This window comes from Lissotriton helveticus, chromosome 6 (assembly GCF_964261635.1).
Source record: "Lissotriton helveticus chromosome 6, aLisHel1.1, whole genome shotgun sequence".
Lineage (NCBI taxonomy): Eukaryota > Metazoa > Chordata > Amphibia > Caudata > Salamandridae > Lissotriton > Lissotriton helveticus.
The window spans coordinates 1,959,028,129-1,959,055,245 of record NC_136067.1 but is presented as its reverse complement, the minus strand read 5'-3'; the positions used below and the strand labels follow the sequence as shown (position 1 = coordinate 1,959,055,245).

Sequence of the window (27,117 nt, the reverse complement as noted above, 5' to 3'; positions counted from 1 at the left end):
GTGTATGACTCTGTGCATAGATGTATGGATTCAAAAGTGCATGTTGGAAACAGCTGTATGGGCGGTTGACTGTGTGCATGACTGTATTGGTGAGTGAATAGATATCTCAGTGCTACATGTCAAATTAAGTACATATGTAAAATACAGTACATGTGAGAGTTGACATATATAAATAACTGTGCATAAGAGCCAGTGAATGTGTGAGTGGCTGTATGGATCATTGTGAACTTGTATCCAGGATTGTATAAGTGAGTAAATATGTTTTAGTATATGTTTGAATAAGTAAGGTGTGTTTAACTGTATAGTTAAGGAAACGGAGGTGTGATTGATTGTTTGCATGACTGTCTAGGTGTGTGTGTAACTTCATGGATGAGTGACAATCTGTGAGTCTGTGTTTACACTGAGTGTATCTAAGGTTATATTAGAGTCTGAAGAGGTTCATCGTATTATCACATGAATGATTTTATCAGTGATGTCATCAGTAATGTCATTTGAGATGTCATCAGTGATGTCATCAGTGATGTCACTGACCATGTCATGAATGATGTAATATGTGACATCATCAGCAGTGGATTGCGGGTGCGTGATATATAGTTAGTACAACTAACTATATATGGAATTTCATTGGTTTTGTGTGAGTAAAATAAGGTTTTTTAAATGCTAATTCCTAACTATATATGGTGTATAACCTATGGTTTTTGTCAGTGAATATATATATATATATATATATATATATATATATATATAAATATATATCATCGCTCCAACTTGCCCACGCTTGAACAGCACTCGAACACAGAAGGTAGGTTGCAAACCTTTATTTTCAGGGTACAACTGGTCTGCTGTTGGCAGCTTCAATCAGACAGTGAGTTTTGCGGTGAGCTTGACACGCTTCAAAAGTTTCCTTTCTTCTTCAGAGGCACTTGCTTGGCTAATTGCGTGCACCTGGTCCCGTTTTCACAATGTTGATGCCACGCCCCTGGATGGGCCTGTCTAATGACAGTGGGGCATTGTGGGAACCGCAGTCCAGGTTGATTTCATGTCATATGGTGGCACTAATGTCTGTCACTCATTCAAGCCCTCAGATGGGCCACCATCAGTGACCAGTCTAGATCCCTCCTTTGTGCTCCGCATTGCAGCTCGATAAATATCAGCCATGCGGCCCCTGATTATGGGGTGGTGCAAGTTCGGCGGCTGGACCACTGCCCAAATATCACCGCTCCAACTTGCCCATGCTTGAACAGCACTCGAACATAGAAGGTAGGTGGCAAACCTTTTTTTTCAGGGCACAACTGGTCTGTTGTTGGCAGCTTCAATCAGACAGTCAGTTTCGCCGTGAGCCTGTCAGATTTAAAAAGTTTCCTTTCTTCTTCAGAGGCACTCGCTTGGGTGATTGCGTGCACTTGGTCCCGTTTTCACAATGTTGATGCCACGCCCCTGGATGGGCCTGTCTAATGACAGTGGGGACTTTGGGAACCGCAGTCCAGGTTGATTTCGTGTCATATGGTGGCACTAATGTCTGTCACTCTTTCAAGCCCTCAGATGGGCCACCGCCAGCAGTGACCAGTCTAGATCCCTCCTTTGTGCTCCGCATTGCAGCTCGATAAATATCAGCCACGCGGCCCCCGAATGCATGAGTTAGTGACTAAACTGTGTGAATGTCTGTATCAGTTTGTCAGTTGGTGAGTAAGCAGTTGCATGGGTTGGTGATTAGCTACATGAGTGTCTATAAGGGTTATTGATGTGTTGTCTGAGTATCTGTATGGGTGCCTGATTGTCTGTGTGGGTGGGTCAGGTAGTGTGTGACTCTGTGCATAGATGTGTGAGTGGGTGATTTACTGGCTGTATGGGTTCAAGAGTACATCTGTGAAGGGCTGTATGGGTGGGTGAGTGTGTGTATGGGTGTATTGGTGAGTGAATGGATGTCTCAGTGGTACATGTGTGAGTAACTACACATGTGCAAGGCAGTATATGTGAGTATTGGAGTATATGAATGACTATATGTGAGAGTGGCTGTATAGATGGGTGTGTGCTTGTATCAGTGATTGTATAAGAAAGTAAGTATGTATTAGCATATCTATGAATAAGTAAGGTGGTGTGTGGATAACTATATAGGTGAGTAAATGGAAATGTGATTGATTCTTTCCATGACTGACTTGGTGTTTGAGTAACTCTGTAGATGAGTGGCAGTGTGTGAGTGTCCGTATAGGTGTATGAGTGCAGATGATAGTACTGTATTGATGAGTGACTGTATGCATGAGTTACAATGGGTTAATGAGTGGATGTGTGTGTAGACTTAGGAATCAGTGAGTGGGTACATAGTAACTGGTATTGGTGTGTCTATGGTTTCAAAAACGGTAGTTTGTATTTTAGAGTGTATGTATATCACAGGTTATATTAGGGTGTGAGGAGGTTCATCAGATTATCATGTGGATGATGTCATCAGTGATGTCACAAGTGATGTCATTTGAGATGTCATCAGTGATGTCACTGACTATGTAATGAATGATGTAATATGTGACATCATCAGCAGTGCATTGCGGGGGCGCGAGTAATAGTTAGCTCAACTAACTATAACGGCCGAATTTCTCTGGTTTTGTACGAGTGAAATGTCCAACAAACTATAATGCCCCAGGAACCTGTGGTTTTTTCAGTGAATTTCTAAGGGCTTTTAAAGGCTACTTTCTAGCCATAACGTCCCTGAACCTGGTGGTTTGTTTCAGTGAATTTCTACGGTTTTGAAAAAGCTGATTCCTAACTATAACATCCCTGAAACCTATGTTTTTTTTAGTTTATTTCGAAGGTTTTGAAATGCTAATTTCTAACTATTCTTACAGAGGTAGGGCATTGTGCAGAAAGAGGAAGAAATGCGCAGAAAGAAGCAAGAGAAATGCAGAAAGAGGCAACAAAAGTCCAGAAAGACGTAGAAAGGTGCAGAAAGAAGCAAGAGATGTGCAGAAAGAACTCATCAGAGGTGCAGAAAGAGGCCTTGTTGCAAAGTCATCCTGTGCCCCCAACTTTTTGCTGACTGGTACTGGTGGTAACTGACTCTGACTAACCAGGCCTGGAGTCAGTACCATGCCGAAAGAAACTTAGAATACAGTGACAATACATACATACACTAGGGTACACTATGGGTGGGGGTACCCTTGTGATTAGCATGACCTCCCCTACAAGGCCTTAGTACATAATAAGGCAGGGGGATTAAAACTACCTCTGAGTCAGAGGTGCAAAACGAGGCAAGAGAAGTGCAGAAAGAAGCAACCAAGGTGCCAAAACAGGCAAGAGAGGAGCAAGTGAAGTGCAGAAAGAGGCAAGAGAGGTGCAGAAAGAGGCAAGAGAGGTGCACAAAGAGACAGGAGGGGTGCATAGAAGAAAGAAGTACAGAAAGAGGCAAGAGAAGTACAGAAAGAGGCAAGAGGGGTATAGAAAGAAGCAAGAGAAGTGCATAAAGAGGCAAGTGAGGTACAGAAAGAGACAAGAGGGGTTCAGAAAGAGGCAAGAGAGGTACAGAAAGAGGGGAGAAATCTGCATAAAAAAGCAACAGCGGTGCCGAAAGAGGCAAGTGAGGTGCAGAAAGGGGCAAGAGAAGTGCAGAAAAAGGCAAGTGAAGTGCACAAAGAAGACAGTGAGGTGCAGAAAGAGGAAGAAAGGTGCAAGAAGAAGCAAGAGAAATGCAGAAAGAGGCAAGAGAGGCACAGAAAGAAGAGAGGTTTGTGCACCATTAGTACCAATTTAACTCTCACATTTTGCAATAAGTAACACATGACCATTCCAGCTTTGCAAAGGGCCTTCCACTATGCTATAACACATGACTCTGCATTTTTGTTCAAATCTGCAGATTAGGCAGCAGATGATGGAATATTTGGCAAATGTGGAAAATGTTTAATTATGTGAAAATTGGTGCAGTCAAACAGTCACATAATTCCAGCGACCCTGCTCATACCTCTGACTAGATCCAGAAGTGCTCCTCAGTGATTACTTCTTTTATTGTGTCTCATTGAGTTTATAGTTTAGCTTCTATGGAAACGAGGAAGACTAAGCCTGAGGTTACCACTCCATAACACAGACTACAATACTACATAATTACTCTCCAAAACACATAATCCCAATACACTAAATGCCACATACTTTCTATTTACTGCACAACATACCACATAATTCCACTACACACAATGTACATCCACTCTACACCAAAAAACATTAGTAAAAAACTTTTACATTTACAATGCCAATAGCTTTAACTCTTGCAAATACGAAACCAACTACATTGCAAATGCTTCTTTAACTAGTAGTCACGTTTGCAGAGTGGTGGACACAGGGTGCTGGGATTCCGACCAACACTCAGGAATTCCGCTGCGTAAGACTTACAGGAGGTACCAGGAGGGCTTCTTAGCCCCCAAAGTCCCTCAGGAGTACAATGGACTTCATCCCCCATCCGGTAGTCTGACAGGAGGCGCATTTGAAGAGTGGTGGAGAAAGGGGGCATGGCCTACGAAGAGTTTTAGCATTCCCACTGTGTGGGACTTGCTGGAGGTAACCACCCCTCCTATTACCTCCGGTAAGTCCCACACAGCAGAATTGCTAATTTCTCTTAGCAGGCCATGCCCCCTTTGCCCACCACTCTGCAAACGCGCTCCCTGCCGAGCTCTTTGATAGGGATTGAAGTCCCCTTCACTGCTGGGGGTCCTTTGGGGCCAACTAGCCTACTTCCAGTAAGCCCCAAACAGTGGGATTGCTGAGAGGTGGACACAGGCCACGGCACCTTTCTCCACAACTCTGCATATGTGCCTCCTGGCACGCTCTTGGTTGGGGGATGAGGTCCCCTTTCCTCCTGTGGGTCCCTGGGGGCCAACTAGCCCTCCTGCTACCTCCAGTAAGCCCCATACAGCTGGTTTGCTGAGAGTGCCCAAAGGCCACACCCCTATTTACACAACTCTGCAAACGTGGCTCCTGGCGCACTGCTGCTCTGGCGATAAAGTACACTTGTGTCCTGAGGTCCTCAGGACACAAGAGGACCTCATCGCCCCACCAGCAGTGCGCCAAGAGGCGCGTTTGCAGAGTGGTGTAAAAAGGTGCATGGCCTTGGACCACCTCTCAGCAATCCTACTACATAGGTCTTACTGGAGGTACCTGATGGGCTATTTGGCCCCCAGGGACCCTCAGGAATGAAGGGGACTTAATCCCCCAACCCAAAATGCGCCTCCTGCACAATGGTGCAGGGAGGGGGGCGGGGATTTTCTTTTGCTTTCGGATGGGGGGGCTGTATGGCCCCCTTCCCTTAATTATTTTTGGTCCCTGGGAACCCCATCCCCCAGAGCCTCAGCATTTTATCTGTTTATTTAAAAAATGGGAAAGGGGCCCCGTGGCCTTCCCTTCCCTGGGCCACTTCTGGCCACAGGGACCCCATCCCCCAGGGCACGGCCAGCCTGGAGCTTTTTGGGGGGAGGTGGGCTACTTGGCCAGCCTCTAGAGGCAAATTATGGGTCCGGGGACCCCATCCCCTGGGGCCTAGCCTTATTTAAAAAAAATAATAATAATTGAACGGGAAGGGGGCCGTGTGACACCACTTCCCTGGGCCACTATTGGCCCCGGGGACCCCATCCTCGGGGCATGGCCTCTTTTTTTTATTGTTCAATTAGGGGAGGGGGGCCGTGTGGCCCCTCCCCAGGGCCACTTCAGACCCGGGGTCCCCAACCCCCGGGGCCGGCCCTCAAGTTGGGGACAAGTTGGTGAGTTGAGCCCCAATGCCCCCACAGTCCCTGCCGGCTCCCCGCCTCCTGCGGAAGCCGGCATTGCTTTTGGGCAAGGGGAGCTGCTGACATGCAGCTTCCCTTGCCCAAAAACAATACTGCTTTGCTTCTTGGAAGCGAGAGCAGGTTTCCTGCTCTTGCTTCCAAGAAGCAAAGCAGTGTTTGCTATGGCAGGGTGGGAGCCGGGCTCCCACCCTGCCATAGCAAACAGCTATGTCCCGGAGGTGGGCACCCCGGGACATTGCAGGAGCCGGCCCTGGGGGGTGGCGGTCCCCAAGGCCATCGAGGTTTTAGGAAGGGGGCCGCGTGGCTCCCCTCCTGACTGGTCAAATCCCCGGCCAGGTGGTGGTCTCCGGGCCGGCGGTCCGTAACGGATCCCCGCATTAGAATAAAGAGTGCCCCGGGAAGGTGGTGGTCCCCGGGGCAGTGTGGGGGGGGGCCCCACATGTTCTAATTTTCATTTAAGCCCCAGGGAGTTGTCAGCCCCCCGCCCTTAATGATGAATGCCCCGGGGAGGTGGCGGTCCCCAAGGCTGCGGAAGCCCCCGCGGGGACCCTGCTAATTTATTGCACATTGTCGCTGGGACCTGGCCCACTCGGGGGTTCATAGAAAAGGAAAAGCAGTAGTCCGCGCTTTTTTTTTCCCTCGGCCGGATTCGCGCACTCAACGCAAATTCGGACGATTTTCTTCTTTTTTTTACATGTTTTTTTTGGCTCTGCGGGTCCTTGTGGGACCCCCGAGCAGGCCTAGGGGGTCACGGTGTTTCTACCTTGCCCCCTTTTCTTGTTTTTATCATTACTTTAACTGTTTTCTTGTGACTCGGTTACCGAGTCACAAGATGGCTGCCAATACTTCCTGTTTTGGAGTGTTGGCAGCCAATCAAAATTAAGCTTGTGCTCGGGAGGGTTCACAAATCCTCCTCGGTGCTCAGATATATCATTTTTTGGGGGGGATTTTCTCAGGAACTACTGAACGGATTTACACCATTAAAAAAAGGGCACTTTCTGAACCGAGAGCTACCTTTTTGCCAAATTTGATGTATGTAATTGTGTTCAGCAGTTCGGGCTATTGCCTTTTCCAAAATTCCTATGCAAATGAACATTGGGAAAATGCTTTTTGAAACCCCCGTTTTTTCTCAGCCCCCGCTTGACGAATCACCCCCAAACTTTCAAGACAGGAGCCGTCATTAGTTTGGACAATTTTGCGAATATTCGTCAAACGGCGCCAAAGATATTGGCATAAGAAAAAAACTTTAAATATATCTATAGATTTACACAAACACACACAAAAAAAGTCAAATAAAAAAAATGTAAAGCAAACAACATGGCTTTGGCATGTGGGTGTGGCAAAGTGCATTGTCTGCCTGTTTCTCTTTGCCGCCTCCTGGCTCATTGAACAGCTCTGGTAGGGCACAGGGGTGAGGTGAGGCAAGACATCTGGCCCACCTCTTGATACATCACTGTTAGCCTCCTCTTAGATCAGGACTAAAGTTCTGTGATTAGTTGAAACCAGTGGACATTCTGAGAGGATTGTAAGATTATGCAATACGCACAAGATAAACTCACACACAGTGCCAACTTTGCACTGCATTTACCTCATTATTCTACACATCTAGCATCCATCTGAAAGGTCTAAATAGGTGTGAGAAAGTGCACATACTAATGTACAAATATGTAATGGACAACAGTTTGTTTAAAACAAGAAAGTGTTCATGAAAATAAAAAGGGGAATTCAGTATATTACCCAATGCTAGGTCTAAGTACTGTGGGCACAGGTTAGATTCGACAACATGTACATGTTAGCATACTTAATAAATAGATTTAGCTGATGTGGGCAATTTAATGCTTAAATTAGCCAGGCATTTCTACATCGCAGTCGGAATAGGTTGTAATTTGTCTTTCTTGGGTGTGTTACAAATCCTCAGACATTGTTGCCTGATTCTTCCCATAGAAGGCTTGTTTTTACTGAAAATGGTCAAAATTTTTCAGTTTGATCGTCCTCTCACCACAGTGGCACCACACTTACCGTTTTCATCTTCAATTTCTGTTGGACCCGTGAAAACTCTGTTCGTGACTTTCACTCTCCCTCCTGGTCCAAAGTGAGGTCCATCCAACTTTCCTTCTTTGCAGAGCTTGGAAAGAATCTGAGTGGGCTTTACGGGGTCCCTCCACATGTTGTAGCCGTGACTGAGGAGAGAAGATGCATAGCTTTACAGGAGAACCCCAGGATGTTGCAGCTGGACAACCCTCCTCTGATGTTTCAATGATGATCTAGGGTGCTTATTGGGGATACTTATATAGGTGATAAATTGAATTTTTGGCTTATGGCCATACAAATCCTCAAACAGATAGGACCTCACTGCCTTCATGGATCTACTTAACGTGAGCCGGGGTTTTCACTTTTTTGCTACCTACCGGTGATGTCACCCTGCTTAATTCCCCATGTTCATTTCAGTGGCATGGAAGGTCGCACATGTAACTTCCTTCCCTCGCAAGATAATTTTATCAATTCCCACATGCCCAGTGCACCTCTTTTTCCACTGTACCTTCCTGATTTGTAGTGCAACTCTGGAAATGGCCTGCGTCAGCTTCGCTTATGTTTTCCCACAATACCTCGTCCTACCTACTTTTGAGTCAGCTATGTTTGTTTGCCCACACTGCCTCTTCCTGCCTAATGTGAGTCAGCTATGCTTGTTTCCTGGTCACAGTGTCCCCAGTGTTGCTAACTTGGAGTCAAAACTTCCAACTATCATCTTAGCAGTTTCTCCTGATCTGACCATTTGGGTAGTAAATTTGCGGATATAGAGCTTCCACTCAATAAACATATCCAACGTTGTATAGTTCTTCTTGGCTAGAATTTCCGCTTGCCCCTTTGAAGATCTATGACCTCCAGAAAAGTAAGTAAGTCTGGAGGTCACGCTTTTTACTAGCACAAACTACAAACTTTACCCAGCTGAGGTCACTCGTGAGTTGGTGGCATAGGGTGGCTGGACACACAGTAACCATTGACTAAAATTGGAGTTTTGGGTTCTAACTTGATTCTTATTGAACAGTTCTAGTTTTTGCTACTATTTTTGATTCCTGTCGCTGATTTACTTACTTATTATCACAATGTACAATTATTTTCCTTTTTATCTAGATATTTTAAGAACTAGGGGGCAGATGTATCAAAGCAACTTTTAGTCGCAAACGCTGCGATTTGCAAAAAAGCAGCGTTTGCGACTACAAATTCGCAAAACTGTATGTATGATGGAAATCGCATAGCAAAATTAAGGATTCGCAAAATTTGCGATTCCTTAATTTTGCGTAAGCATTTAAGGAATCCCAAATTGCAATTCCTTAAATGCTATGTATCAAGCATTCAAATTTTGCAATTTCTCCTTAAGAAATCGCAAATTACCACCAACTTCAAGTTGGTGGTAATTTGCGATTTCTTTCACAAATGCACTTTTTTGCATTTGTTAAGGTGCCATATGATGCACATACATGCCCTTAGGGCATGTATGTGCGCCGTATGCGCACACATGTTTATTTCAGGGGTGATCAGGGTGTCCTTATGACACCCTTGCACCCTTGAAATTATTCTCAATTTGCGATTCTCAAATTGCGAATCGCAAATTGAGAATAACATCCCATTCATTCCTATGGGCCTCCTGGCCCATAGAAATGAATGGGAAATTATTCCTTAATTGCGATTCGCAATTTGCTAATCGCAATTAAGGAATTTTAAGAAATCGCAAAAAAATTGCGTTTTTCTACATACATCCCTATTTGCACATCTCAAATAGCGATTTCTAAAAAATCGCTATTTTAGATTCGCAAATCAGGATGTTGATACATCTGCCCCATGATTTCTTAACACTATTGTTGTTTTGGTTCTATATTGCACCAGCCCCGTGTTTGTCTTATGTTAGGGAGGGTTTGCTACCTGTGCCAAGCTACTAAACTTGAGTTAGGGACTTGTCAAAGAATTCAGTTTACTTTTGAAGGTCATATTGCTTGGGACTTGAGGCAGCTCAAAGCCATCAATGTTTGGCCTCACTTTCACACAGCTCGAACATCCCAATACCCACAAATATGCAGCTATTTGTTTTTTGTTTTTAAATGCACAGAATAGTTAACCAAGTGTTCAAAAATGACACAGGAATGCACAGTACAAATCCATTGTTTGCAGACTACATCAGGGGTACGGTACCAGACTAACTTTGTCAGACTATCGTCGGATCACAATCTCATATCATTTACAAACATCTAGCCGTTTTAGAGCTAATAATAGACAATCTTCCCCCAATAGCACAATACATTTGTAAACAATGTTGCCAGGTTTCTAGACTAGAATGAGGTTTCTTTCTTAATTAAGTTCAGTGCTGGTTGACACTAGCATGATTCCTTCCTGTAGCTATTTTGCCACATGCATAGAGCAACAGCGCAGGACAAGCAGGTGCCTTGAAGGACGTTTGCAAGGGAGAGAAAAAGTTCAGGGGTGGAAATAACCTCTAAAGGATGGTGTAATAATATATTCAAAGAAGCACATCAGGGGTGGATGCAAAGATGACAATAAGAATGCAAAAGTACCCAGGATTGACTGAAGAATAATTTGAAAATGTGAGGCTTGCAGAATAGACTTGCAGAAGATTCGTGAATCAAAAGAAAATTCTGCGTAGGAAACAATGGGAAATAAATCTAGGACGAGGGACGAAGAACACAAGTAAAAATACTATTTTCAGCATTGTGGTGCATTTTCACCCGAGTTCACCAGCCTTTCATATTATCGTAACAGAAAGTGACATCACGGGAAGTATAGGAGCCATCTTGGATTGAGAAGCAGCCATAGAGATCCGCTGTGTCCACCATCTTGGATTGGGAATGATGATGTAACATACCTATTTATATTTCTGGTTAACTATGAAGCAAAGAAGGCAACACGGGGGCTTCTAGAATATCAGTAACTAGCTTCCGGAAATAAATACGCCTTCCCAAGCTCCTTTCCCTCCTGAAATGTTTCTTGAAAAAAATTAGGCTTTCAGGAGAAAAAGATGCGTTGATTCACAAACCTTGAGCGCCTTTCTTGGTGTTCTCGAGGCACAACAGATAGGAGATGAAATTTACGTCAGATAATATTCTGTGAACACTATTCTGATTTACCACCATTGCAGTTAAATACAATGTGCTCCAAGGAGGCAAAATGTATTCTATGAAGATAACCGAGCCACTATACAGTTAAACTGCAACAGTGGACACAGTCACAGAAGCATACAATTAAGATCAGTGCACGCAGGGGTTGGATCTACTTACATTGAGTAGCTCTGTGAGATTCCACAGGTGGCCCTGTGTTTGCTGTAGTACCGATTTTCTAGGTCAATCTTTGTTTCCCCAATCAGGTCATCTGTACCCACCAAGTCCCAGTCATACACAGCAACAGTCAGCATGGACTCCATGGGGAATGTGGCTTCAATGTCAAAGGACCTGGAAGAAGAACATAAACGAGTTTATCAAATGATCCAAACGCTCATAGTGCACAGGCAGATACAAAGTACAGCCAACAAGGAGGACAACAGTGTGAGGCTTGGAAGGCAAACTGCACATGCATTCATGACTTACTTTCCAAAGACGGGGTTCAGCTGTTTGGAGATGTAATTTTCCTTGTCTTTGATGTCAGTTTTCCCCAACCTGATGACGACATAGGGGTCGGCTTTGCCATTGATATCAGCAGGGTGCAGGTCTGTGGCCTACAATTAAGATCATGTGAGACAAGGCTCCCTGAAGAGCAACACAGCAGGATGATGGATACATGCATGCCATTCAGAAGTTTCACTAAAGGATCATTGGACTTCACAATCACAAAATAAATAAGCAAGTACATATGAATGTTACTGCAGGTAGTTAATTTTGGTGACCTTGTGGTCCTCACACAAGACTATTTTTGAGCAGTTCTATAAATGGTACAAAGGGTAAAAAAAGTAGTGTCAATATTAGGTTTTAAACATCAGAAAGCCTACCATACGTCTTCAAATATTGTTTAATTTTAGGTACGTATTTTTACAGCGCGGCTGTCAAACAGACCTCTTGCTTATAATAGAAATATATTGGGCTATGGGACCACTGCTTGCAACCACGCGCTTTCTTCGACCAACCTGTATTGGTCAGTGGCTTGAGAATTTTTCAGTCATGTCTTGGCTAAGCCCGGTGGAGTACTTATCTCTCACTCAATGGTGTTGACTGTTTCGGTGTATCTTTCCACTGCTTGCAGTGACCTGCATGAGGACTACTTCTACATCTACTGCTCTCTCGCTCGCCACGCCTATGGGTACCTTATCTGTGTCTAACACTAATGTGTTGACTATGCATGCTCAAGTACATTAAACCCAGGCTTGTTGGTTTTGCTAATGCTTGTTTTAAATAGATTATGATTATTAACTATTCTGTCAAATAATGGGAGTACTTTTAACATGCTGTTTACAGTAGCCATATCAGAGATTGGATAAACCAATATATTTGCAATCTATTAGAGATAATGTGAGCCTTATCTGGAACTTTGTCTTAGTTATTGATTGCAGGGGGCATGCTTGCGTGCTTGAGATTTACTAATGCTTTGTGACCACGTCTGGTTCTCATCAGCTTGGAGCATCTGCCTCCCAAAACTGGTCTTAAATTCTCGAATCCAAGTGAATCTTAAATTCTGGAATCGATGTCAGCCACAAGGCAAAATAAAGCTGAATGACACCATTACGTCCCTAAGGTGGCTTACAATTGCTATTGGCCAATTCAGCTCTGTGCCATCTGTCACATCACTATGGTTTTACTATAAATTGTAATATGATGATTGCAATAAAATACTCTAAATTTTCATTTCTTGGAAATCTGTTTGTATAAAGTGGAGGCTCACATTTACTGTTCAATAGCATATTTAACAAACGATAACGCCTGGGGATGCCCATGCTCCAGAACCATGCATTCTGACCAATCAGTGATTGCTGCATCGAGATGCAACCTAGGTTTTTATGGTGTGTGAATGGCCTAGGCCCTAAATCCTACTTTATAGGACAACATAAACACTGTTTTGCCGATCAATGTGGTCTCTTCATTTCTTGGTACGACCATAAGTATTTTGAAAACATTCCAAGATACAGACCATAGGGAATATGGCAAGTGCGATTAACTGTTCGATGTAAAATATCATTGCAAATTTACACATCTACAAATTATTTTCAGGTTTATGTGTTCCTGAAAGAGCAAGGCAATTTTATGGTGCTCCTGATACGGGAATCCTTGAATTCCCACCTCTAGACTTTGGTATGGGTTTTTATTTTTTACATCTTTTTATTAACATAAACAGAAAAAGATGAAGCATCAGGTAACATGCATCACTTTCACAATTATCAATTATACATTACCATGTAAGAAAATATTTTAGGATACAATTAGGGATCACAGGGACTCCAACGCTACAGTTTCTTCTCCCAACATTTGGTGGAGTACATATATCTCCCCTATATACATTCCAAGCTCCCCAGAACTTTCCCCATTTTCCGGGAGGCCCTCTGGCCACGTACACTGACCTTTCCCTGAACATGCACCAGTCTAGATCTTCCATCCACTTCCCAATCTGCGGCACTTGGCTGGCGCCCCACAACTGAGCTATATTACGCTTGGCTATCATGCACCCCAGGGTCACCCACTGCTTCCCATGTGAATTCAGATCGGTTGGCTCCCAGACATTTAATACACATCCTCGGGTCTCTACCACCAAATCCACCCCAATACATCTCAGACTTTCTCGTGAATCTTGACCCAGTATTCCTGTATTGCCGCACAGTGCCACAGAACATTCATGAACGTTCCAGTCTCTCCACATCCTCTCCTACATTCCCCACTTTCCGCCAAACCCATACGTACCAACCGTGGACCTGTAATGTAGGTTTCTGTATAAAATCTTTAATTGGACCAATCTAAGTCGCATTTGGATGGTATGGGTTTTTAATATTGACTATAGAGCTATTGCACCAATATGATCGCTGGGCAGAAAGACTTTGCAAAGTCCATGCCACATCACTTACCCTTACAACGTACACCCTCACCAGTACGTTCATTGGGTCATTATTTGGAATTCCTTGAAACATCCCAAAGTTGGGGTCATATCCAGCTTCTTTGGTAACGTCGTCGGGAAGAGGGACTTTGTACACACACATGGAACCCTGGATTGGAAATAGTTTATGAAAGAGTGCCAAGAGTCACATCGAGCAGGCAACAGCGGAAGAGTACACCGTTATGAATACAATTTCACAATTCGTATTTTCTAACTTGTGCACATAAACATATTTAGGATATGCTATGCTATTCTAAACATCACCAAAAGTGCATTTTATTGGCATGCAATATATATCAGTAAATATTTGGGGTTGAATGGGCAGCCATGATACCTTATAGTTTCTGTAGACAAACATGTCATCACTTTGTATACATTGATGTCCCTGGTTGAAACAATACAGAATTAACTTTACGCAGATTCTCAGAGCCATTAAGATGGGCAGAGAAATCACATGATGTTGGGGATAGTAATGATATTAATTTGTAGAGCTCTCTTACGCGGTGGTCAAATGACACACAGTAGTTTGGAAGCAGAAGATACTCCAATTCTCTTTTTAACATTGAGCTATCCTGGATAGAACTATGATGCAGGGGTGGTGCCTTCCACACACCCGAGGTCACTGCGGTGCACACTTTGTTTTTTAAAGATTTGGAACACCCACGGCTAACCCAGGGGTTTCCCGGTGCAGAAGCAGTAAGGTGGAGAATTGAAGAAGTCGCAGATTAAAAAAGCAAGGACTTCAAACCCTTCCAAAAAGCAAGCAGCCATGTACAAGTTCCCAGGTGTTCTGTAAGGGAGTTGCATAATTTCTGGCCTAAGTAAGAAAAAGGAGCCCCCTTTCATATAGGATAGGTGGAATCTGGGCACAGTAAACAAAGCCTGATTCAAACATCTCAAAGCTCGAGTGGGCTGACAGGGCACCACCAGGACCTGGATATAACGAGGTCCCAGTCGAGTTTTTGCCTTGAACATGTAACATGAGCTTAAAATGTAATGCGTTTATAGACTGTGAGCCTGTGAAGCTCAGGGAGAAGATGAGAGATCAATGCAAATTTTAGAAATCTGTACAGAAGTCTTGAAGCCGTCTTCTGTACTACCTTCAACCGACGAATTGTTGCCTTGTCGGAGCCCAGGAATAACACATTGCCGTAGTCCAGTCTGGACACAATTAAGGCCTGGATCACAGTCCTTTGAGCTGGAATGGGCATCATCCAAATTACCTTTCTTAGCCACTTAAGCACAGCAAAGCAAGTGGCAGTCACCTTGGTCACCTGAGGTTTCAAAGAGTGTCATCCAGCAGGAGTCACAGGTTTTTGACCTGTGAAGATGGAGTCGCCAGAGCCCCAGGAGGGCCAGGCAAATGATGTGGGCACCAGAGAGAGGAGTGCTAGTCCAGAATCATGACCTCCGTTTTATCCCCATTGAGCTTCAGCAATCTGTGATTGCTTTCCTTACTTTTAGCACTTTTAAGAAAAGGGAGTGAAGACACACAGAGATGTTGAGGGAATGCTTGGACTGACTGTCAGCCCAAGGAAGACCTTGCATGTTTTCAGTAGTTTTATCAATAAGTGGCATCATATAACCTCGTGCTCATGCCAAAACTTAGCCATAACAGTCCTCTATAGCAGAGAGACTAATTTTTATAGACTTACATATAGTTGTTATACAACTTTGACTGATAATTAGCAACCTGATTCCCACTAATGACAGGATAATTGTATTGTATTGGAGGTGTTGTAGCGCGCTCAATTACTCAGGAGTATCCTGGCGCATGGGGATGCAAAGAAGACAGCGGTATCTAAGAAATTAAAATGGAAGATTAAACAAATAAGTTTTGAGAGCTTTTTTAAAAAGATTAAAATCCTGAGTAATGCGGAGTGGTAGCGGCAAAGTGTTCCAGGCCAAAGCTGCCTTCATCGAGATGGACTGGCCACCAAGACGAGAACGGTTGAAGCAGGTTACCGCCAACAGATGTTGAGAAGTGGAACGTAGAGGGCGGCCCGGCAGATACCACGCAAAACGCATCCTGAGGTACGCCGGTCCTTGATCATAGATGGCTCTGTGCGCAAGGGTGAGAGATTTAAACACAACCCTTTGTTTAACAGGGAGCCAATGCAAACTGTGCAAATGTACACGAACACTAGACTGCCTAGAGATATTAAAAAGGAGTCTGGCCGTTGCATTTTGAATAACCTGAAGGCGGTTAATAAGGTAGGCAGGAATACCAGAGTAGAGGGCATTAGAGTAGTCAAGACGAGAAAGTATAAGGGCCCTTGCCACCGACTCTTTGGCCGCTCTAGGCAGCAGCGGTAAGAACCTACGGAGAGATTTAAGAGTGCCAAAGCATCCACATGTAAGTTTTTTGATATGCTCCACAAATTTAAGGTCTTCACCAAACCAGACTCCTAGGTTCTTGGCTAATTTGCTAGTCGCACTTGGGGAAGAAACATCCGGTGGCCATAAGGACTCTCTACAATTGGGGGGGAACTGCCCATTGAGGAGGATTTCAGACTTGCTTTCATTACATTTTAATTGGGCCAAGGCAAGCCAAGAAAAAACTGAGGAGAGGCAATGCTGGACAGCCGAGGTATCCAGGTCCCCACCCGGCCAAGTAAAAAGCAACTGCGTATCGTTGGCATACGCTATTATTTTTGCCCCAAGTTTCTCGGCCCAAAAAACCATGGGGGTCAGGTAAATGTTGAACAGCAGTGGGCTTAATGTAGACTCCTGAGGTACCCCTGTAGAAAGCAATTTGGCCGAAGAGACATATGGGGGGGGGTCCACACCTGTTGGGTTCGATTGGTCAAAAATGAAGTCAGCCACTCTAGAGCAGACCCAGCGATGCCGATGGATGCCAATCACGAGATCAGCTGTTGATGTGGCACCGTTTCGAAGGTGGCAGAGAGGTCTAACATAATCAGAGCCGCTCTGCCGCCTCCGTCCAGGCACTCCCTTATAGCTTTGGAGATCTCAACCAAAGCGGACTCAGTGCTATAGGTGGCACGGAACCCAGACTGTGCAGGATGGAGTGCATGCGAGTCTTCAACAAACTCATCCAACTGGCGAAATGCTATTTTTTCAGTGACTTTGGCCAACACAGGAAGCAAGGAGATAGGGCGATAGTTGGCCAGAATATTAGAATTAAGTCATGATTTCTTGAGAAGTGGCAAGAGTTTAGCCTGCTTCCAACAGTCAGGGACAGTGGCCGTCCTAAACGAGCGGCCAATGATCTCTGCAGCCTCGGAACAGACTTCCTCAGCCACACCACCCAAAATGCAGGCCGGACAAGAATCAGTGGGGGAGCCGGATTTCATGGATTTAAGGACAGCTAAAGTAGTTGCCTCAGTGGGAGGGGAGAAAGCGTAAAAAGCAGGGGAATTAGGGGGACAGAGATCACAGGAACACATATTCTGCTTACTCTGATCCGGGCAAATCACGCGCAGACTGTCCTGGATACCCACAATTTTATCAATAAAAAATGAGGACAGATCCTCACACCATTGGGCGGAAGATGGAATCAGGGGTTGTTCAGCCTGGGGGGAGAGGAAACTTTTTACAATGGAAAAAATCTCCTTGCTGTTGTTATTGGCCCTGGAAATTCTGTCTGCATAAAATTCATTCTTTTCTGTTTTTATAGCATCATAATAAACCCTCTGAGCAGCACGTAGGGCCTCCTTAGCAGAGGAGCAGTATGCACGTCTCCAACACCTCTCCAGCTTTTTACAGTCGAGCTTTAGTGCTATCAACGCCTGTGAAAACCAGGGCTTGGAGGGAGTGACATGCTTGTTGGGACCAGAGCCCTGTTTGGCTGAGGCCTGCACCCCCGAGCTGACCCAGGTGTCAAATTGCTGCACAGCAGCTATAAGCCCAGGGCCAAGCACAGGACGACTCTGCTGAAGAACATTAGACAAGGTTAACACATTAATCTTCTGATGAATGCGAGGGTCGGAGAAGAAGAATTAATTAAAGGCCAAGAGAACCTAATGAGTTTATGGTCCGACCATGAGAGAATTAGGGGGTCAGAAGTAGTCAAATCAAAATTGGAACAAATAAGGTCCAAAAGATGACCACCAGAGTCTGTGGGTAGTCTCACCCACTGGGTCAGCTGGGCCAGACTAAAAGTTTCTAGCAAACTGAGCGCATCAGATGACTCCTTCATGTCAACATGAATATTAAAATCGCCCAGAAGCAGAAACTTAGAGAATTGGAACAAATAAGGTCCAAAAGATGACCACCCGAGTCTGTGGGTAGTCTCACCCACTGGGTCAGCTGGGCCAGACTAAAAGTTTCTAGCAAACTGAGCGCATCAGATGACTCCTTCATGTCAACATGAATATTAAAATCGCCCAGAAGCAGAAACTTAGAGAACCTCAGCGCCCGGGGTACAATCACCTCTTCTAGTGCCTTACGAAAAAAACCACAAGGACCTGGTGGGCGATAGATCAAAGTACCGCCCAGCGTAAAATGAGGCGTAAGAGTAAAGGAGAAGTGAAGAAATTCCCCATCTCCCAGTTCGCTAGAAGACTCACTAATGAAAGACCACGTGTCTCTAAAAACAACCGCCACCCCTCCACCTCTCCCCACTGCACGGTCGGCTCTCATAATTCTGTAGCCCCGCGGGATAGCAAATTCGACCACAGGGGCGCAGGAGCTGTTAAACCACGTCTCTGTGATGAATAAGATGTCAAGGTTGCCATCCGAAAGCAGCTCAAATATGTCCATGTTTCTCTATGGAGCGGGCATTAAGTAATGAGGCCGATACCGTGTCTTTGATATTGATTCTAGGAGCTAGTGGAGGTGGGGTTGTGGATAAAGTAAAGTTACATTTACAGAGGGACCACATTTTTTTAGCGCAATCAGTGACCGCCCATGGTTGTATGCCTTTACAGACATTATGGTTGAGAGCCAAGAGCTCGCTCTGAGTATACCTCAGTAAGCCACCCGTAAGCAAAGAGGGCGAAAAGGCAGCCTGTCCGGCTCTAGGTGCGCCCGAGGCGCGGACGGGCGCAGACTGGCGGACCTTCGGCGCGCCAGCCGCGCGCCCTCTGCGCGCTCGAAAGAGCATGGTCAATTTATGGATGCACGTCCCTCCCCCAGCTAGAACGCTGCCACTGGTCTAGCAGGGGTCCGGGACTACACCCAAGATGGCCGCCCGCCCTCCACTCAAACGGCACAACAGCCGCGGTGGAACGGGGCAGGTAGGCACACCAGGTGACAACAGAACAGGTAAGCGTGTAGCTCCCAAAGATAAGAATTGAGCAGAGCGGATATTAAAATATAGGTGGAAGCGCCTCTGCGCTATCGTACAAGCCTCGTGCAGCAAACGGTAAAAAATACAGTACAATTTTTAAAAAGCAGAGATATCTCCTGAGTGCATCAAAACGGGTCCGTATGGGAGCTGTACCACCTACACTAGCCGCAAAGATCGCTGAATCAGGCTCAATTTATGGATGCACGTCCCTCCCCCAGCTTGAGCGCCATGAAACCGTCTGGTGACCGAGCGCGGTATAAATATTTTTAACATAACATAGAACGCTGCCACTGGTCTAGCAGGGGTCCGGGACTACACCCAAGATGGCCACCCGCCCTCCACTCAAACAGCACAACAGCCGCGGTGGAACGGGGCAGGTAGGCACACCAGGTGACAACAGAACAGGTAAGCATATAGCCCCCAAAGATAAGAATTGAGCAGAGCAGATATTAAAATATAGGTGGAAGCGCCTCTGCGCTATCGTACAAGACTCGTGCAGCAAACAGTAAAAAATACAGTACAATTTTTAAAAAGCAGAGATATCTCCTGAGTGCATCAAAACGGGTCCGTATGGGAGCTGCCACCACCCACACTAGCCGCCATAATATGACAACCATTGAGAGTAGGACTGTTAACGCCTTTTCAGTGATCAATATAATGTCATCGATGTGAATGATACTGATTTACTGCTAACCCAAGCTCTTTGGGCATCTTGTGACTTCCTTTCATCAACAGTGTCCACCTTTAACGTTCTACAGATATCCGCGGCTACAGCTCCATGGAGGTCACTCAGAGGGAGACAAGGTGAGGCTCATAATTCTATCCCTTAATCAAACACTAGGCAGAATATGTTGAATGTGTAAAGGTAAAAGACCATACAATTATAGAAGGAGCCAGGAAGCACGTCAAATAGGGACATACAATTAACTCTGGCGACTGAACATTACCCCATTGCCTCCTTAAATTAATGGAGTAACCTAATTAAATAATTACTGATCATTTATGTTAATTAAATGAATGTTACTGTTATAATATATAATTAAAAGTAAGCTGACAAAATGAAAGTGAAAAAGTATAACAACATTGTTACCACTTGTTGGGTTTGGTTTAGCTTTATGGTTAGGACAGGTTTACCATATTTCTGAATTTATTAAGGAGCACACACTTAATTCTAATAAATGAAAGCTAAAAAGAAATATTTATTATTGATGGAGTTATAGTTTGGCTAAAGGATTAGATAGGATTAGCTGTAGTGTAAGGTTCCTTGTTTTTAAAAATCAAGTTAGAGTAATTTAATATTATTTCAGTATCATAGTTAAATATGAAACAAGGATTAATGTTCGGGATAGCATTTGAGTGAGGGCAAAGGTAGCAAATGGTATAAAATACCACTGAAGTTACATAATGAAATCTTATTTAAATAATTACAGATTAAATATTGGTTAGAGTTAGCATTCGGACAATAATCTCTTAATTCTAATTTAATGTAACTAAAATTAATTTGATGAATAAAACATAGGTACAAATTTGTATTGATAGGAACTAGTGTTATCATTAGGGAAAATAATTTGTATTTAAAAAGTTTTATATTCAATTAAAATAAATACATAAAATTAAATATATCCCATAGGTTAGGGTAAAACAATCTTTAGTATAATAATACACTCTTTATTTATTCCAGTTTAATTAAATACACTAATTTAAAAAACCGAAGAGCAATAAAATGGGCAGGGTAATGAGATAATGGTAAAATAATATTAAATATATATGACAAGAAAACAAGGTGACCTTGTTGAGGTATTGGTAGTAGGGGTAATGGCAGTAGAGTTAATTATATCTTTCTTTCACATGAAAATTCAATGCAGTGTATTATTAGTGGCACTTATGTTTCCTAACAGCAAACCGATATGCAGACATTTTTTAAGTTTGTTGTTGTACTTTTTTACCTAAATTGTGAAAAAAATTGCTTCTTTAAAAATAAAAAAGTTCCTAATGAGGTTTGAGGGGTTTGAGTTAAGTATCCAATCAGGGTGCAGTAATATTTCCGTTACTGTACAGCAACTTTTGATGATGGTTCACAAGATCTTCCCTTCCCACTCGCAAAGATTCTGATGCTGCTATCTTAACTCTTTGCGGGAAAGGAAACAGCCTTTGAAGGAGAATTGTGGAATGGACATTTCCATGTGAGTTCCCTCAAATCCTATATACAAATAGGAAATATTGTTTGCAAATGGCTAAGGGCTCCATCAGAGCCAGTGGTAATTGGCACAAAACCAGTTCTGATTTATTGCCACCCTCAGACTCACTTTAAACCTTCCTACTATCCGATCTTCCTCAGCCACATTTTCATCATCGTCACCGATCTTCCCTCGGCAGAGGTTGAAGGTGTGCAGCCAGTCCTCGAAGTTGTCGAACTCTGATTCCAGCTCCTTGTTATATACCTGTGAGTAGGAGGAGCATGTTAAATTGGCACTTGTATTGGTGTTTCATTCACACTGGCCCCAATAAAAATGTACTGCCATTCTGGTAAGACACTAGACTGCTCAACAACAACACATCACTGAGCTTGGACTGGCCGGTGGCTTCTGCCAGTGGTCGCTGCAAGTTTTAATTGCAAAGGCTTTGGCCATGATGGGAAAAGAGAATCTAGAAAACTGTAGAACACATATTTGAAACTGGAAATTATGTAACAAGGTAAAGGTACTAACAACTGTAATGTTCACCTCTATGTGTGTTCTCCTTTTGTAGATTTTACATGTTAAATATTATTGGAATTGTAGATGAACACTTAGATAAAAGCTCAGTTTGCACATGTTCACTGATCATTACCTCTTAACATTTATGTGATTTGAAAAGAAAGTGAAGCATCTATTGAAACATTAGTTTTTGTCAGAGAGGTATGCATGCTATGCTGAGAGTGGATACTTGTGTATTAACAACAACCAACTTTCTTAAATGCAACTAAAAACTGAACTCCAGAATAATCGTGCTAACTATTGTCATGGCTAAAAACAGATAAATAATAGCTGGTCAAAAATCAACATTTGCTGAATAAGACTATTTCAAGTTGTGCAACTATGTTGTACCATAAAAAAGAGTGCCTCTCCTGTCCTTGGTTAGGGCTTCTGTTGGCCACCAACATCCACCAATAGTGATCTGAGCAAACCAAATACTCTGTTTATGGGACACCTATGGTGAGAATGTTTTCTGAGGAAACTCGGCGTTATGCATTATGAAATGGATCTAATATATACCTTAAGAAAGTCAGGATGATGAGCCGTTATTCCCTTTTTAGAATTATTGGCAGATAATAGAACATTTTCTATTTCCACTCTTCTACAATCGACACCAATTTGGAAAATTATAAATTTAAATGTGACTCATGCTGTATGACATTTCTTCATTCTGTAACACAAATTTACCTTCAACTCGTCAATTTTTTGTTTGTTCTTTTTTTCGGTCTGCTCTGCCAGCTGCTTCTTCTTCTTGTCCTCCTTGGGTGCCTTGACTTTCTCCTTGCCCTTCGTCTGCGCTTTCGAGCCTTTCATGGGAGAGTCATCAATTTTGATCTCTGATCACAAGAAATAAGGTGGGGGTAGGGCAGGGGGTGCAAAGGAGTGGGAGGTGGGAGGAAGGGCAAACACAGAACACTCAACCATGGTTTGCATGAAAGTTGACATCCCGCTAGGTTATAGGACTGAAAGCCCCAGCCCGATAACGAGCCTCCTAATAGATGTATTACTTATTTTCTGTTGGACCAATTGCTTAAACAGATATTGGTCTAATGAATTAATTCTCATTAAACGCCAACAGAAAAATACATTTATTATGGAAGTCCTACTTACCCCAGTGTTTCATTGAAATGTCCTTATAAGCTCACATTACTAAATGTTGGTCTTTTGCTCTGACTTTTTTTGGTAAACATTATGTCAGTAGCATAGCTGATCTTCTCTCTGAGACAGCTCTGCAGTGTTCGAATGTTTCTTGTGAGGCTATTCCGGTTGACCACCCCAATGCGCACTTCCTATTTTCTCGCCAAAGCTGAGCATTTTTTTATTTCTAAAAATCTAGAACTGTGATTTTAGGAAAATTGGTGTATTTGTCAATATCCAGGTAAATGTTTGCAGGTGTTATCCCCAATGGTGCCCATAGTCCTTCATGTTCATGGATATATGGATATAAGACTGTAATGCAGGAGTGGTTTCATACAAATCAATGGAGTTTACTGTCTACCAAGCAAGCGTTGGCAGGACAGATCTTGTACACTTAGTCAAATTATTTTCAGGATGACATACATTTCTAGTAACTACATCAATACACTTTCTTTAAAAAGGTGGAGCTGGAAAGTTAAAAAAAATACAAGAACTATTGACTAGTTGAGGTCAAGCTATGAGAACACATTGGGTAAGACGATAGGATTTATACTATGGTCTACTCTAAAAGAACTAACTACGAGAATAGCTAAGTAAGAAGGCAAGACTGTTGCACTTCTGGCCAAAGTACTTACCAGAAAGATTACAGTCTTCTGTATCTACAAGTTTATGGTCAATGTGTTCAAAAGGGTAACCTAAAAGATGAATAAAAATCAAGTTCAGAGTTGATAGTGGAAGAGGTGTGACTAAGCCAGCTGCCAGAAATGGCAATGTGTTTCAATGTTTTTCTTGTGGTAAGGTAATATAGCAGAACCATGTAATTTCATTGCTAATACTCAATGTGTGGGCCTGGCCAGCCTTAATCAACAATCCAACACATGCTTGACATGGCCATCGAAAGATTCAAAGTCTGGACCGGACACCACAAAAACATCTTCCATGTGGCAAACCTTTTAAGTGAAGGATTACAACCTTCATGATGATCACTATTCCCTGATGAAAGACTTAGCCATGACGTTCCAGATTCTGAAGAGGCTACTTTACTCACATATGGACAGTGGCTGTGATTAAAGAACCTGTCCCTAGGGACAGAAGACTCATATTTGTAGGGGCCTTTACCCAATACATTGCAGCATTTAAAGGAAGTCCAGGCACCTGACTAGCCCTTAAGAACAAATGAGAAGAGCTGTTTTCCAAGCTTCTATCTCCACTGGCTCACAACTAGAAGATGTTAGTTATCACAGATTGAAAAATAAGTCCAGAATTTGAGATTTCTAATTCACAAAGTAGGTTTGCGAAATCTCCACAGATCTTAAATGGTATGAAATAGAAATACTTCATTTGCAATCTTCTGCTAGGCGTGCTGCAAAAATGCTCTCCATAAATCGATTTTGTTCTTGACTACTATCAATTTGCAGACTTGAAGCACTTGACATGGCATTGTTTGTTGGATAATCTATGCCTGTGGGTTGTCCTGTAGCATTACTACTATCTGATTATGACTCTTCTGTCTGAGAGCTGAGTATAGTTAAAGTAGTAATTTATGATTTAAAGATTGGGAATTCTTGGCCACTCAGAGGGATTTCTCCAGTGGGAAGATTTGAACTCTCAAGTGTTTTAGGCATTTTTCCCTTGAGGTAGATGATTCCTTTGATAATGTGATAGTTCATTTGAGCCCATCCTCATGTAAATATAGGCAAAGGCTTGTTTATGAGATATTTATCCAGATACATTGTCTTCTTTTTTTAGGATCAGTAAGTCATCCACATCCTGAAAAAGGCCAAAAAAGTATACAGAAGGCAGTGATCTTCAGCAACCTTAGCTGCATCACAACAACGTGACTTACACTCCTCCTTGGTAACACTTAGTGGAAGTATTAGGAAAATATTTGTTGTCAAGTCCAGAGTTTCTTTAGCCTTTTTTGTGAGTTCAGTCAGAGTTGTGTAAGCATTTCTATGTGATCTCAAATGCCAAACTCAAGAAGCAGGATTTCAGGTCTTCTGTAGATGCTTTAAATGACTGCCATTGGCATCTGGCATCCCACTGACAAAGAGTTGACCTTCTAAACTCAATCTCATAGGCATATTGTGAAGTTCTTCTTCCATTGTTCTACTTGTTTGTAGTTGATGCGGGGCTCAAAAATGTGCTTTTGCAGAAATGTATGTATAGAGATGACTTAGGCGAATTGTCCCTTATTAATCAATGTTCCAAGTTCCTGAAATGTACAACGTTTCTGTGCAAGGTTTTGCCTTTTTGTACCAAAATGTATTGTGAGTCGAAACTATTCCTTTCCTTGTTATTTCTCTGATACAAGAGACCTGATACCCGCTGTTCCATTTGTTGGATGTGTTCATTTACTATACTTCTTTTGGAAGGTATTTTTGGAAGCCAACACAAAATTAATGCATGGTGTAACCTTTGAAGGAAAACTGAAGTTTCACTCACTCCATAACAAAAGCTTGGGGCAGAATGATTCATTTATGTGCTCTCTGCCTTTTATGTGCAGCATTGATAGGAAGATAAAAGGCTGTGCAGCATTGATAAGAAGATAAAAGGCTAATGCTTTGATAATGCATGAGGGTCCCTGTTTGCAATTTATCAATTCTTTGAGCATTTGATCTGTCAAGAGAGTAAAAAGTGGACAGTGAAGTATTGACTAGAAACAATAACAAAAACTAAAACCACTGTACCTAGATGCAGTGCAATCATTCCATTCAACGCAGACGTTGAGATCTGGGGGCTTCAAGAAGATCAATTTTTTCTCTGACTTGAGAAAGGAAAACCAATACTGCAGGAAATGGTGGTCATTTCATTGAGCCGAGCCCATCACAGGAACACATCGTTTTATTGACTGGGCCTCATATTTTAGATTCTTCTTCAAAGCAGCCTATTGAATCATCCTAACTGGTCACAACCACACTGTGTTCATGGTTTGAGTGGTAAAAGATAATTTGCACCCTTGATCAGTTTTCTTCCAGTTGCCAAAAATATTCATGGCGCAGCGCAGGGAAAGGCAAATAATCACTCTGCAGAACATGAATGGACATGAATGAAGGTTGTTCTAAGGAAAAACAATACCTTTATATTGTTAATGTCAAGGCCACGGTTATACTGGATTAGCTGTGAATATCCACAGTGACAAAACTTAGTACCTTCTAATGCCTGGCTTTAAAGATATTGTCAGAAACTTGAAAAGCCAGATTCTAAAGGAGTATATCATAGCACAAGCATACTCATAGTAATGTGGTATGCTACAATATGAACATTCCTTAAACATATTTTGTTCAAAACTAATGAGTCCATTTATATTCTAAAATTTACAGTCCTCCTCTATCAATAGGATATATCCGGTTGCTTGTAGAATATGTCTCCAACACCTTTAACCGATTGAGCAAGCCTGACTTTTGCTGTTTAAAACTCGCTAAGATCAATTTTCAAGCTTCGCGGTCAGAACACTATAGACTTTTTCCTGATTTGGGATGTGTAAACAGACACAATTGTGTAACTGGAACGCAAGCACTGTGTGCATACACTCCAGGGTAATCCAGCAGATCCCATTTTTTAATTACTGAGTTGCGACTATTTTGTGAGGACATTGGTCCGCGATACATCGGAGGTCACTTGTTTCACTATGTACCTGCATGTCGTTGTAGCCCGGGTGTACCCTATGTTGGTTCTGCTATATCACCAAGTGATGAGTCATCTGCCAAAAATGTTAGAATTTCTCATCACATTCACCCTAACCCATGTATGAATAAATGTTTGTAATTGATTAAAAAAATATTTAGCATTTATTGATTGGTGTTAGGGACACTGCAAATGTTCACCACACAGGGTGGCAGAAATAAACCCAGAATAGGATTGTCAGTAGAACAATATTAAACATTTTGTAAATGCTATATTCAGTGCCATATCTTGCAAGTGCTAGACTAAGTGACAGCTCTGGGCAAAACAAAAAACAAACGAACTACAAAGAAAGAAACCATTTGAGCTCTGATCACTTTGTGGAGCCTGGGTGTGTGTTCTGTTATTATGTGAGTGTCAGGGCCTTTAACATTGTTAAACGTGTCCCACAATGTAAGGCAAACACTCACTAGATGCAGAATGCAGTCTTGCTTCTCCAAATTTAACTGAGTACCGGACGCAACTTACG

The 27,117-nt window shown here is 42.9% G+C and overlaps 2 protein-coding genes across 6 annotated transcripts in view; one reads left to right on the top strand and one right to left on the bottom strand.

Moving 5' to 3' along the window:
• LOC144763932 (uncharacterized) overlaps positions 1-26,809 on the top strand; it is a 231,242-nt gene extending 204,433 nt beyond the window's left edge. For 2 of the 5 annotated variants that reach the window (XR_013596276.1, XM_078649978.1), the window contains 2 exons: positions 19,828-19,896; positions 24,714-26,809. Coding sequence is in view for 2 of the 5 variants with exons in the window: in XM_078649978.1 (XP_078506104.1) it covers positions 19,828-19,896; positions 24,714-24,805 (161 nt within the window). In the remaining 3 variants the exon portion in view is untranslated. The remainder of the gene's footprint in view (positions 1-19,827; positions 19,897-24,713) is intronic. The other 3 variants (XR_013596277.1, XM_078649979.1, XR_013596278.1) reach the window with 2 other exon arrangements.
• OTOF (otoferlin) overlaps positions 1-27,117 on the bottom strand; it is a 1,162,910-nt gene that overhangs the window by 99,227 nt on the left and 1,036,566 nt on the right. The window contains exons 34-39 of the mRNA XM_078649977.1: positions 22,515-22,633; positions 21,399-21,533; positions 13,810-13,947; positions 11,354-11,481; positions 11,048-11,218; positions 7,779-7,939 (exon numbers count right to left, since the gene is read on the bottom strand). Coding sequence (XP_078506103.1) covers positions 7,779-7,939; positions 11,048-11,218; positions 11,354-11,481; positions 13,810-13,947; positions 21,399-21,533; positions 22,515-22,633 — 852 coding nt within the window. The remainder of the gene's footprint in view (positions 1-7,778; positions 7,940-11,047; positions 11,219-11,353; positions 11,482-13,809; positions 13,948-21,398; positions 21,534-22,514; positions 22,634-27,117) is intronic.